Source organism: Lates calcarifer, linkage group LG16_LG22, assembly GCF_001640805.2.
Source record: "Lates calcarifer isolate ASB-BC8 linkage group LG16_LG22, TLL_Latcal_v3, whole genome shotgun sequence".
In the NCBI taxonomy this organism is placed as follows: Eukaryota; Metazoa; Chordata; class Actinopteri; family Centropomidae; genus Lates; species Lates calcarifer.
Genome location: NC_066848.1, coordinates 6,703,728 through 6,717,446, shown reverse-complemented (window position 1 = coordinate 6,717,446; position 13,719 = coordinate 6,703,728). Strand labels below are relative to the sequence as shown.

Here is a 13,719-nt window from a genome sequence, read left to right as displayed (position 1 = left end):
AGATCAATGAAGGGCTTGGCAACAAGACTATTATGTTTTAGCATATGTACTCATAGTGTACAGTGTATTTACTGTTAATGGATTTTAATTCTTAACATTTTGTTTTCCACATAAAACCTTGACAAACTGATGGACAATAACAGCGAACTGACTGCAGATAGCTGACATTCTGATCTGATAACACATATTGGTGAAACCTGTAAAATGAAACCAGCTATACTCATGGCTTCAAATCAGTTTCTGTTAGATGTTACTGTGAGATTATGGAGCACCACAGTTGAAAACTGATCCAAAGATTTAATGCACTTAATTAGCCATTAGCACTTAGCACTTTGAATTCTGGCTGTATAGTAGCTGTGAAGTTACACTTGATAATTAGATAACAAATGCATCATATTCAAATGCCAAACTGATAATCTTCTAGAATGGGAAAAAAAAATCCCACTTGGATTAAATGAAAAATTGTGTCATTTCAAAATGATTGGTTGGGAGGGATAAAGTATACATTCTCCAAGTAATATGTTTGTGTATTCTCTCTTACCGGCATACCGACATACCGTGTTTAATTTAAACCTATGATGCATGTTGCTATTGTTTGTGAACAACATAAGTTATTGGGTTAGTGCTCAGTTTCTGGGAGGCCAAAACAGCCAGCTGTGCCTTGCACAATACACAGTACAGAACGTTAATCTGTAGGCTGAATTAGGTGTATAGAGGCCACCTTCAAAGTGTGGCTCCATGACACTTAAACCTCAATGAAAGGCCAAAAAAGGAGTGTCACCACCATCAACTTGACACATGAACAAGTCTGTGGAACTTGGATGCTGCTCACATAAAAACAAAGTGTCTTTTGTATGGTAACAGACAGTCTCCATAGAGGCAGCCTACTGCATGTGTGGGCCACTAGGCCATTTGAATGTGATGAGTGGGCTGTCGACATAGAGCAGAGGGGTTGGGCTGGGCACAGCCCAGGAGGATGGACAAAGGCAGTGACTGTGCAAAAAAACACAATGCTTTCTCACTCATTGCTGTGTTTGATAATACAAGATAATACGAGAATAAAAGGGTGATGTTAATAACAATAAGATACTCCTTATTGTATCTACAGAAATTCTTCTTGTAATAAGAGATGAGATCATAAGGCAGACTGCAGTGATTTCATAGGCAGAAATGTCAGTGAGCCAGTGAGAGACCACACCCTCCTATAACACACAACTTACAGAGCAGCCATCCCATACACAGGGACACCCTGTATTGATGCCCCTTAAAGAAATAAAATCTGACACAGTTAATACAGTGTATATATGTATACAACCTGGAGACTTGCAAAAAAAGGATTATGCCAATCACATCCTTTTTTCACTTGGGAGTATGTCTGAATAAAAACAGTCAGTCTTAATGGCTTGCTGGTTGCAGAGTATTTCTTTTCACATTTATCTTTTAAGAAACTAATTAATAAAATGGAAATTTAAATGCAGTCTTCTAGTAAGACAAAACACATTTGGCCACAAATAAAAATCTGTGTAAAAGCTCAGAAAAACAGGTCACCAACTTGAAAAACAAAATGTTTCCCTGGCTTAAATTCAAATTTCCTAGTTCTCACCACAAGCAAAACATGATCATGACCCATGATGATGGGTCCAGTTTTAGAAATGTACTCTCCCTCCAATCTCATGAAACTGTTTACACCATATGGCATCTTAAAAAAATTAACTGCAAGAAGAGCTGACTGAACCACCAAATGTCTAATCCATTAAATCTTGTCTGATGTCAGAGGGATGATCAACTGTTGGGAAACTATAATGTTACCATCATGCTGACGACCTACCAAGCAGGCTCTGCTAGAACAGCGTGATCCTATACAGCCACTACCCAGTGCATTTAATTGTTGTATGTGTCCAGGAAACCATGTCTTTAACTCATTCCTCAAGCTTTTGTAAAGCCTGCATTGAATTTCAGCTCAACCTGAAGTAATTCCTCTGTAAAGTGTATTATTAACTCTAATACCTAATTAGTGTGGCATTCTTAAAGATGGAGCAACAATAATATATGCATGCTCCCAGTCAATGGCAATTGTTTTGCTTAGTCTCAAAAAACATCTTAAATTCACAATCACAGTTCAGAACTTCATATGGTATTTCCTTGATCTTGAGATTTGTCTGTTTATTTCTAATGGTCAGGTTCACCGGTGGTCACAGTGGAGGTGAACAAATGCATGTTTCACACCTGAAGTAACACAATTCTCACACTCACTCACAACAATGAAGCCTGCAGATTTTTTTCTCCAATTTTTCTCTTTTCTCTGGGAACTGACAGCTAACATTGTGTCAGAGACTCTGGAACTAAGCCAAACCACAAATTACAATCACCCACATTTACATAAAGTCACCAGTGCAGATAATAATACTAAGTTACATCTGCCTAAACTTGCACTGTCAAATATGAAAACGATCTGATCCTATGTCTTGTTATGGAGACACAAAAAAAGAACTTTGCTTCTTTATAGATGGCCTTCTTGCTGTTCTGTTTACTGGTTTGTTTGGTTGTGTTTGTTTGGTTACTCTTGATGACTTTGCTATGAAAATGTGTCCCTTTGATACTCTAAGCATCACATGGAGAGAAGCTTGGGGCTCTGGGTGATGCTATCAACTGCAAATAAACAATTAAAACAGGGATTTTTCCAGTATCTAGCCAGCGCCCTATATAAAAAATGTCTGTGAAGAAGCAAACAAATGTTTTATAGAAACAATAAATACAGTTTTAAGACACTTTCCCGACTAGGAAGACAAATTACATTGGGAAATACATTGTTTTAAGGTAGAAGGTATCTCACAGCGATGTAAAGATAAATTTCTCTGCCTTATCATACAGTTGCAGATGCTGAAATACACTGTACTTTTTATACATGAGAACTTCTACAAACAATAACTTCCACAAGCTGAGATCTAACTTTCCAAAGCTTTCTTCTGACATAAAAAGAAATCTCATTTTATTTTTGTAAATCTTATTGTGTAAATTGCCATCATCTCAGTCACCATTCTCCACCATTATCAGACTTGAGCATTTAGTCTACAACTTTGCAAAGACATTATAAATCCTACATGTTTCTAAACTAGTTATAGTCTGCCTCCTCTCTCCTTAACTGAACCAAGTAAATAAATGTTGATAAATTCTTTCTGCTTCAACGCTCAAACCTGGAACTTATTCTCCCTTCCATGAAGAGCCGGATGTAAACACAGCTGATGGAAACAGGGTTGTAGGTGAGTTTGCAAGAAGTAATGATTAGCTCACCTGCTGATCTCAAGTTTCTACCAGGATCACTCTGAAGCCAAAACTATTTTGTGCAGAACAATAATGATAAGCCAGAAAAGACACTAAATTCAGTGAACAAAATACAGCCAAGATGATTTTGTTAAACCAAGACTACTAAGTAAGACATTAGAATTATTGTAAGGCTACAAAGCTTCCATAAACATTGAAAATTGTTGGTAAAATTATTAAGACAATACAAAAGAATGTCTTACCCCTCTTTGACAGGTTCATTGTTCATGCAACAGATGGTGGGAAGTCAAATATCTCCCAAAAATCAATACATTAGCATGTAAAACCTAATCACAGAATGGTAGTTAGTGACAGAAGAAAGCAGAAATAATAAGTAAGCTCATTGTGTGTCACAGCTCCTCTGCCTGAAGACAACAGCAACAGATTCCTAATGATGCTTCATCATATGATCCCATTAGAGTCCAGTCAGGGGCATTTAAGCCTTATACCACAGCTGACTGGCCCTGCAGGCTACAAAGCTTCAACAGCTGAGAGGACACATTCACGACAAGCATTCAGCACAATAGTCCACAGTATAATGTTATTTATCGTTCTGCTCTTTCACTTTGTTTTTGTCTGAGCGAAAAAGGAAACACAAGAGTTAAAAAACTGCCACTGTCAGTTTGAATTCAGCTCCACTGGATCTCCTCAGGCCTGGCCTCAGAGTGCATGTGTATGATTTTGTCAACGAGCCCTAGCTGTCACAGTGACACTGAATAACATGGATTTCTTACGTGTGATGGATTTGCTCTAATTAATGAACTAGACCCTAAAAGAGCAGCTACACTAAATGACATGAGCCACTGACATGAGCTAACGCCTCATCCTGCTATGTCATTGTCCTATCTGCCTTGAGACACCACATAGTTCACACAAGCACCATTCAGTCAGGAATATTTCTATAGACAATCACCTTAAAAATTTACAAATACATCACTCACGATGTGAATGTACAATTTACTCAAACAACAGACTTGATTTCTCTGTTCAGATCTTTCAGTCTGATAATACAGAGTACAGACACTGTGATTGTCTGGCTTGATTAAATGTTTTTCCAGACAGATTTCATGCTTAATGTTTTCAAATAACAGCTAAACAAGAGAAATAATCCTCTAATCTAATGATCAGCTGTGATCATATAATAAAGCCTTTGTCTTGGCTACTAAAATTCAGCTTCAACGTGATGTCATGCAGGAAATATTCCCACTTTTCCAGTGCAGGGATAAAGACACTAGGACCAGCCAGTCACCAGAGAGAGAGGGGGGCAGGCTGACGTTTATCGAACTGTCAAGCAGCAATCAGGCAATTTCTTCATCGTCCTAAAGCATAAACAACATTAAATCAGCGCTGATCCTACCTTTGTATTTTTCCAAAACATCCTCATAGGCTTGGAGGTATTCCTGTTCGTCCGAAAGCACATAAGCCTGAGGTGCGTACTGAGCCATAACCCGGGCTCCACAAACTGGACATTCACCAGCGGCGGACAGGGACAGAGCGTGTGAGTGTGTGTGTGTGTGTGCGTATGTGTGTGTTTGTGTGCATGTGCATGTGTATGAGCTGAGGGCTCGAGAGTGATCGGCGCTGTTGTTGCATTGAAGGAAACGCCCTACATCCCTCCCTTGTCTGCTGCCTGTCCAATAGGCGACACTTCCTCTCTGGACTTCGCTAGATTGATAGGAAGGATTGCCGGACGTGCTACGCTGCAAAAAGTGTCTGTTTTAACAAGTCAGTTAGCCCAAAACTGATGATAAAGTTCAATTAAACTGAGATTTAAATCTTACTCTCTTATCACACGAGGATAAATCTCACCAAGTCTGACCCCAGTTTGAGTGATTTCCCACCAGTAAGTGAACTAACGTGCGTAAACCGGACTGAATGAACTGTTCACTTTTTACAGCGTGTAACAACAAACGCTTTTGCCTGCCAATCCCAGGCGTCTGTACCGGGTCGTGACATGGACCACTTTTCTTTTTCACTGTTGTCCACCTGCCAGCGACTCTAAACGCTTTCAGCTTTGGCACATTTACACGATTACTGTTTGAAAAGACGTTTGTGTGTCTTTGCTGCCTGTGGCCCATCAGCTGTGACTGCTGTCACACGGCTTCCCGTAAGCTGTAAGATTTCATTGAAAACTTCACCCAAAACACTCCTCACATATCGATTACGGGCTACGTGATCTGAGAGACTTTATTTCTTAATGGGGTTTTTACAGCGTCAAATAGTACCAAAGTATCATTATAAAACACATCAGTGCGATAAACTTTAGTCCTGCAAGCATGTTATCAAGCATGGAGAGTGCATGCCAGAGGGAGTTATGTTAATTTTTCTATCTGAACCTCACCAGTCTGACTTTTAATGTCAACTTTGGGGCACAAATGTGTCTTCTAAAAAAAATAATAATAATAATAATAATAAAATAATAATAATAATTTGAATTTAAAATGCATTTACATGGGCAATTAAGCTGCTGCTTTGATTAAAAACACACAGAGGTTGGCTCAAAGAAAAATATAATTACACTACACATCCAGTAACCCTTTGGTTAATTTTAAAGCATCATATCAGAATAAGAACAGACCAAAATACCATCACATGTACCACAAATCCACGTCACTACAAAACCCTGTGTTTATGTCCTCAAATAACGCCGAGGATACCAGGAAAAGATGCAGTTTAATAAGTCGCTATGAGCTCATACGGTCCCCATATGCAACGTATATTGCAGCATATCCGAGCATTGTTTTTCTAGCTACAGTTTACTATCTGATAACCGGACAACAAGCAGACTGCTCCCTCACCTGCGATCCTGAGCACGGCTCTCTCCGCCGGATCCAACACGGATCCTCCCTGGATTTTCCTCTTTGATCGCTCGTGTCTGGGCAGGTTCCAGGGTAAAGTGTCGCCGGGAGCCGGTGATGCCGACCCGGATTTAACACTGTAATCATCCTCGTCTGAGAAATCCGCCGAGGAAGACATGGAGCAGTGCAGGGAAGGGTTTCCCGAACTGGAGCTCTGCGAGACAAAAGAAAACGGGGGTAAAGAAAAAAAAATAAAGGACAATGCTTGTCTTGGTTTCACTCTCAGCCAAAAATGAACGGGAACACAGCACAGGGATAACGAGCACAAATCAGATTATTTCTCACCATCGCGGGTCAAAGTGCGTATAATGTGAGCGCATGTTAGGTGTGAGGACGCTCCGTGACATGAGCCACCAGCTCGCAATGGTCCATAACAATAAAAGATTGAGCCAAATAAAGGCAATGTGGAATCAATAGTATCTGGCTCCCCCGCCAGGTCAACAATAAGACTTACCACTGTATACATGGAGACCTGTCAGCTGGAAGAAGAGGAGAAAAATAACAATCCTATTTGTGCGTTATTAGCTTCCACCCTTCAGTCACACATTTCGTGCGTCAATTTCACAGGGTGCCACGCCCTTTGAGGGGATGCTCCGGCCACGAGTCCGTCCCTTATCGGAGCATTAAGGATGTGAGGTGATGTCAGACCTCCAGAGCGCTGGAGGGATGGTGCGCCGAGTGCTGCCGAGGCGAGAGCTGGACCGTGATGGGAGAGCAGCAGATTGCATGTGTCTACCGCGTCATACCCGGTAGCCAACAACAGCAGCTCCAACAGGCAACGGTGGTGTTAGAGCGCCATCCCTGCACAAAGGTGCTGGGTGGATACAAATCGCTCAAAAGCGGGGGGTAATAAGATGACAAGGACTCCCACAGTTTCTCGTGGCAAGGACTTTATAACAGATGGACGTTATAGGGACCCACGCTGCTGCTAAGACTCTGGACACCATTACATAACTGCCTACACTGTGGATGGTGTGTTAACCACTGAGGCTAGTGGAGGCACGCGTGTACAGTATATTGTGCTAATTACCTGAGAGGATGGAGGGGGCCGTGGGTGCATAACAAAAGATTGCACTTGGATTAAGTTGGTTGAACCAGGTTTAATTTAAAACCCAGGCTTAAACCAGTTTTAATTCTAAACCAGACAAATATAATAATGCCATTAAAATCCCCCTGTTCCGGATTATCTCTGTCTGATTTGTCTTTATTGCTTGAATGTTGAAGACATTTGCTAATTCTAACTGGGCTGCAAATAACACAGTTGCTCACACAGAGGAAAATTCTGAATGAATGACTCTGCTGCAATTTCCTGCTGCACCCAGACACACCTGAGATTAAGCAACAGAACAAATGCAGGTTAACACAACCTTATAGAGAAGGAGAGGGGTGAGACACAAAATACCTGTATGATGACACTTCATTTGCTTAATGATAAAGCAGTATTTAAAGGGGAAATGCAGCCTAAAACTGACTGCAGTGCTCCTGACTTAATGGTATTAAAAGGTAAATCTGAATGCATGAAATGTAATATGTGGAGGATAAAGCTGAAAGCTTCTGACAGTATTTCTACAGTGTCAAAGAAAAAAATTACTGCTTTAAATAGCAGTAGTAGTGGGAATCTGTTTTAGATTCAGTGCAGGGTCAATGTGAATCTGCAAGAGCTGATAAAAGCAACACGCTGTTAATATTAGTAGCCTTTTGGTCATTGCATCACTTTTCATCAGGATAAAACTCAGAGATGAAAAGGCAGCTTAGTGCTGCAATTTTTTCAGCTTTCTGCTTATTCATAATTCCTCCTACTAAAAGGGAAATAACTCAGTGATTCGAGGAAAGTTAATGCTCACTATTATGAAATAATTATTAGCTTGGGCTGTTATAGGAATATGTTATCTCCAGTCTGTTTTCCCACTTCCTTTCATGTATAGAACAAACTGTACAGGGATAAAAATAGCTGAAGGATTGGAGGCCCTCCCCTGACACTTAACACAGCTTATCCTGTCCATTAGGGAATGTACAAAATTCTTTATTCTTTGTAAATGCTCAAAATTCTGTGCTCGGGAGCTATTATTGTTAAAAAATGGATGTAATGACATCATAGCTTCCTATTCAACTGTCTTTGTCTGTAACATTTAAAAATACAGTGGCTATAGGGTGAAATTTTGATCAAGCCCTGACAGAATGCTTCAAATTGTTTACTTGCTAAATGTGCAGGTCCTTTTAAATACATGTAAAAGAGGATCACAGATATAAAGATGTGCTTATAAAACATTCAGTTCATGACCATGCAGTAAATGGACTACGTGAAGTAGTCAGCAGTTTCCTCACACTGGTGCATGGGGTCATTTAAAGAGAATATCAATGAAAAACACTCAAAAACAAGGTTTCACCAAGACAAGGAAAACATTCTGGATCATCCATTTTTTACACATGCAAATATATCATGAATGATGCATGGTGTGCTGATCTAGGCTTGCACTAGTTTATGCTTATCTATTACATATTGAAGTCTGCTCACTTACAGCACATCACAGAGCTCTCATGATTCCATAAATCTCCAAATTGCTATCCTTGTTGTGGTCCCCTGTCATTTGTGAAAGCCTTTTCTGTTATTAAAATAGACATAAATATTAGCAAACACAGGATTGCCATTTGCCCACAACCACATTAAGTATTAACCTTGATTTTGTTTTACCCATTCAATAAAATATTTGATTTAGAGTTATCTGAAATGACAATAACATACATACACAACTGTTTCTCCAGTTACATTATGGTGGAAAAATAATCACTGGCTGGATTACGTTAAGGTGTTCAGGTATTAAAATGTAATTTCTAGAAGACAAGATTGTGATATAACAGTTTTGTGATAGCTGTCTCCAGTCAAATTGGCATGTATGTATATCATGTATGTATATATATTTGCTGACAATAGCAATAAGAACAAGCACCAAACTGTTTGTGTCTGTTATCTGCAGTATTGCACCACAACTAATGGAAGCATGACATTGCAACAGGTTTGCACAGATCAATAGCTTGCTTTGAACACAGTCAGTTCCAAACATCAGTTTCATGTCAAGTCTTGCACTTAACTCTAACTTTATACAACAGTAATAGCTGTTTGCAGTAGGATAAAAGTTGGGTAGGCTATTTAATAGTCTGGATACAATAAGTAACATTTAGTGTTAAACATGTCCAATAACATCCAGAGATTTTTTTCTCAGATTAGAGCAGCAGTACATGAAGAAATCCCAGCAAACCTGAGAGAGTCATGGTTATACCCTCTGACTCATGGTCCCTTAAGTAAATATTTCAAGTCAAGCCCACTGTTTCTTGTCTCTCTCTTCACCTTACTTTTTAATTGCACTGAAGCTGATAAAAGTACTGAAGGGATAATGAGCATATTCTTGTTTGGAAGGAGTGCAGTAAATTCACGGGGTCACATAAAGATGCAGATATGAAAACACTGTGGTGAGTTAACAAAGAGCTGAGCTAATGATCCATACAAGGATAAACATGTTTTCACACCAACATGGTAGACTGTTAACAGACTTAGAATGGATTAGAAAGGACACGTTCCAGCAAGTCAACTAGGATGACTACAGACCAAGGCAAACTGAACAGATATCATGGAATCTGTTAAAATGGAGGATTATGATTTGAAATTCAAACAGGAAATCAGCAAAATTAGAGCTGATAAAAGAAAACTGTATGTTTGTACACACATGCAGGTAATTATATTTGGCTAAATGCAACATAGTTTTATGCTTAGAAACACTTAGGATTTTTGGCTAACCACTGAAAGTAAAAGTAGATAACGTACTGGACAAATGTCAGATGGTTCATGCCAAGTCTATAGGATCTGTTGTTAAAGGTGTGACTCTATAGATGCAAGGTACCAACATGTTAGCTTTCATTTCATAGGACCTATAAAGAGACAATCCTCCAACAGCACACCCAGGGTACATGCCCTGTAGACAAACACTTGTCCTGTGTCCTTGAACAAGTTACTGAATCCTTACCATTTTCAAAGGCACAATGGTGTCCCTGTGGAGGGGAGCAAGTAAAAAATAGTATCACCTTATCATCAATGGTTACAGTATGGGGGGGTGGGGGGTACCTACAGGCTTGCGTGTGGGGGTGACTTGAACAGACTGGTAAAATTCTGGTAGGACTCTCTTCTTCACTTTGCGTTTTCTTAGAGTGGATGATGAATCAGGTTCACTCTCAGGAACCTCGACCAGATTGGGTTTTTCCTCTGTCACTCGAGCATGTATGCTCCTTCTGGCGTGACGTGGACTGTGCCTGAACCCCTGGAAACATGAAAATATGTCAAGCAGACAGCAGATTTGAATTTCAGCAGACTTGGCAAGAGAAATTAAAAGCTTCATTATAATATGAATAATAATTGTGATATGATAAAGGCTTCTTAAGCTAGGGAAGCACTGTTGTAGTAATATGACCTAGATTCAGAGTCAGAAGTGTTAGAAAAAGGATGATACAGCAATTCCAATCACTATACAGGAAGAAAAAGCAAACATTTCAATGAAACATTCTGACATTTTTAACTATCACCTTCTGAAGTTCTCTGTAAGAACCAGTTATTGTCGGACTTTATATGTTTGAAGGTAATTATCAGGGACACTGTTCTTCAACACAAAGGCTCAGCAACTGTCCTGCTGTTTTGCCCTTGAATATGATACTGAATACCTACTGGCTACAGCGCTGAGCCAGTAGGGATTCAGTGTCCTGCAGTTCAATAACATAAAAATGCAAAGGAAGTCAAGCTTTTGGAGCTTTTGCTTTTGAACTTTAAAACCATGGAGAATCACAAAAATGAAAACCACTGGCATTAGTGTATCAAATACATATGTACTCTATAGCAAAAAACTGATGGCACTTTGAACAAATAATGGTTTTATGTGCTACATTACTTTTCACCAACCCCTTTTTAGAAATGTTTTGATGAAATTAAACACAAATCCTTTCCATATGTGAGAAGAAAGCGTATCATAGCAGAGGCTGTCTACTAAAACAACCCTTTTTAAGATGTCAAATTTAAGCTGTTTTATACATTTCACATATACCGGCTGTAAACGTTCATATTTTATTTTGAAAACATGTGCGTAAAACGGAAACAGGTCGATTTAAACTCTACTTGACGCATTTACAGTAGACAAGCATCAAATATGAAGGCAAATATAGTTTATGAGACATAAATGTGAATAGCTTTCTATCGGCTCACTTAGACCTCAGTTTTACGCAGTTTGTCCCTGAGAACACAATATTAAGACTTTCGACCCACCTTAGAGTATGAAACTGCAAAATCACCTACATTATTTATTGATAACACATGCGCATTGCGCACATCATGGTCCCTAAAATAGTCATGCAGTCATCGATAAAAGTCTAAAGAAACAGCCTTTTGAGTGAAGAATTTGTCATATTCTATACCCGGAAAAAACATGTAGCCTGAATAAGGGTTTAACATATGTAAGGCATATTATTCCTAGATATTAAATATTAATTAATTGACTCCATAATTGAGTCCATAATTTAAAAAGTTCATCCTACCTCTGATCGAAAATGGTGCGTTCGGAGGCCAACTACAGGACAGATAACAGATGTTAGAACCAGATGTTATGATTTAACATTTACCATCAAGTATGACATGTCACATATCATACACATACTCGTGTAATAGATAAATAACTTCAAGATATTTCAGACTAGTTTAACTGAAACCTTAGCTGCTTTTACACAAACTAACACCGACATGAAAGCAATGTATTTGCAGATGTCTAATGGCTACTGAGTTTTGCTGCTACTGTAGCTACGACAGATGACAAAATCAGACTATGAACACATATAGAATACACACTAATGTGCAGTCATGAGCTGGCAGGATGAGGAGATGGCCTGCTCTACTCACCGCGGCTCTTGGAGCGTCCGGAGAGCACAGATTTTATTGGATGTTTTCCATTACGAAGCCTGCCGATGCCAGCAGCAGAAAAACAAAATTGTCGCAATAGTCCCGAGCAAAAGCAGCAATAATAGCAGCACACATTGAATACTGTACGGCCTTAACAGGACCAAAAACGCCGCAGCGATCATCATAAGGCGAGATGTAGGACAGATCCCGCAGCCCCAGACAGCTGGCTCCGCTCCTCTGCTCTGCCGTTATATCGCTGAAAGCTCAAGATGAGAATAAAGACACTGAGTGACATACGTGAAGCATCGCACAGCAAACCGCGTAAAGCGTGTCGGTTCAAAGTAGACAGCCCAGACTGCTGGTATCATTATTATGAGGTACAATGCATGACTCAGCAGAGACGCAAGTTTTATTTATTTATTTTTTTCTAACGGACAGGGAGAGTCAGCAGATTCATCTGAGCATCGCAGTAATGTGCTGCAGAGTCGGCAGGCCACAAGGAAAATGCTGTAATAGTAATAACAATAGTATGGATTCACATAGACCTCTGTGTGTCTCTGAAACCAAACAATCCAGTGATATAGTATACAGGGAACCTATGTTGCATTGTTATTCCATGACATACCTAAATGCTACTAACTGGTACAACATCAACTGTCTTATGTAGTTTATAATGAGTACATTTTGCTGTAGAAACTTACTATTCGTGTAAAATGTAACCTGTTATACTGGCAGGCCCTGAAATGAGGCAGGTGTTACGCACAGACACTTGCAGGATTAGAGGGAAAAATAGAAACCAAATCTAATCATAATCCAACATGGATTATGTCATTTTAGGATGAACCGATATCATGTGGAACGTTGATTATTTGGTCAGACGAAAGACTCAGACAAGCAAAGTGTATCAGAGAAAAAAAAAGTTTTATTTGCAGTTTCAAAAGGGCAATTCTGCACCGAAACAAAAAGCCAGTGGCTTACATTGACAGGTATTATATATAGTATGTTAAGATGTTATTGTGCAACATCCACATTGTTTGTGTCTGCCAAGATGTATCCTATTATGCAAGAAACCAATATGCAATTGTCAAAGTAATATACTCTATTCAACAAAATGAATAGATATTATTAATTAATTATTAATTAATTATTATTAATTACAATGGATGGGTGCTATTCCCAAACATACAAATAAATGTAATTAAAGTATACATGGTGCATATTCCATGACAAGCTATGCTCAATTAATGTCATGTACAGTATGTTAATATACTTAATTGGGTACACCTGCAAAATCTAATACAACAGCACCTTAAATTTGACCTTTACAAAGATAATGATGTTCAGTTTTCCATGACATGGTCAGAGGCATATTAATTCAACTATGTTCATGACTGAGAATTGTAGTTTCCAGTGGTGTTGACCCGGACTGTACTATCCTGGGATATTTCTAATAATTGGCTCACTCCACTTACATACATGAAGGTTGAAGTATGTTTTTGTTAAAGCTGGTTGTTGTACTGGATTGCATTAGGTTATATATACAGCAGGTGTACCTAAAACAGTGGCCAGGGATTGTATAAGTAAATACAATTAATTGCCATGTGTGGTGAG

The 13,719-nt window shown here is 39.1% G+C and overlaps 1 protein-coding gene across 1 annotated transcript in view; it reads right to left on the bottom strand.

The window, feature by feature from the left end:
• Positions 1-12,501, bottom strand: part of dst (dystonin) — a 99,124-nt gene extending 86,623 nt beyond the window's left edge. The window contains 5 exon segments of the mRNA XM_018689884.2: positions 6,120-6,333; positions 10,301-10,489; positions 11,751-11,782; positions 12,109-12,169; positions 12,171-12,501. Coding sequence (XP_018545400.1) covers positions 6,120-6,333; positions 10,301-10,489; positions 11,751-11,782; positions 12,109-12,169; positions 12,171-12,293 — 619 coding nt within the window. The 5' untranslated portion in view covers positions 12,294-12,501.
• Between the last annotated feature and the right edge of the window lie 1,218 nt (positions 12,502-13,719).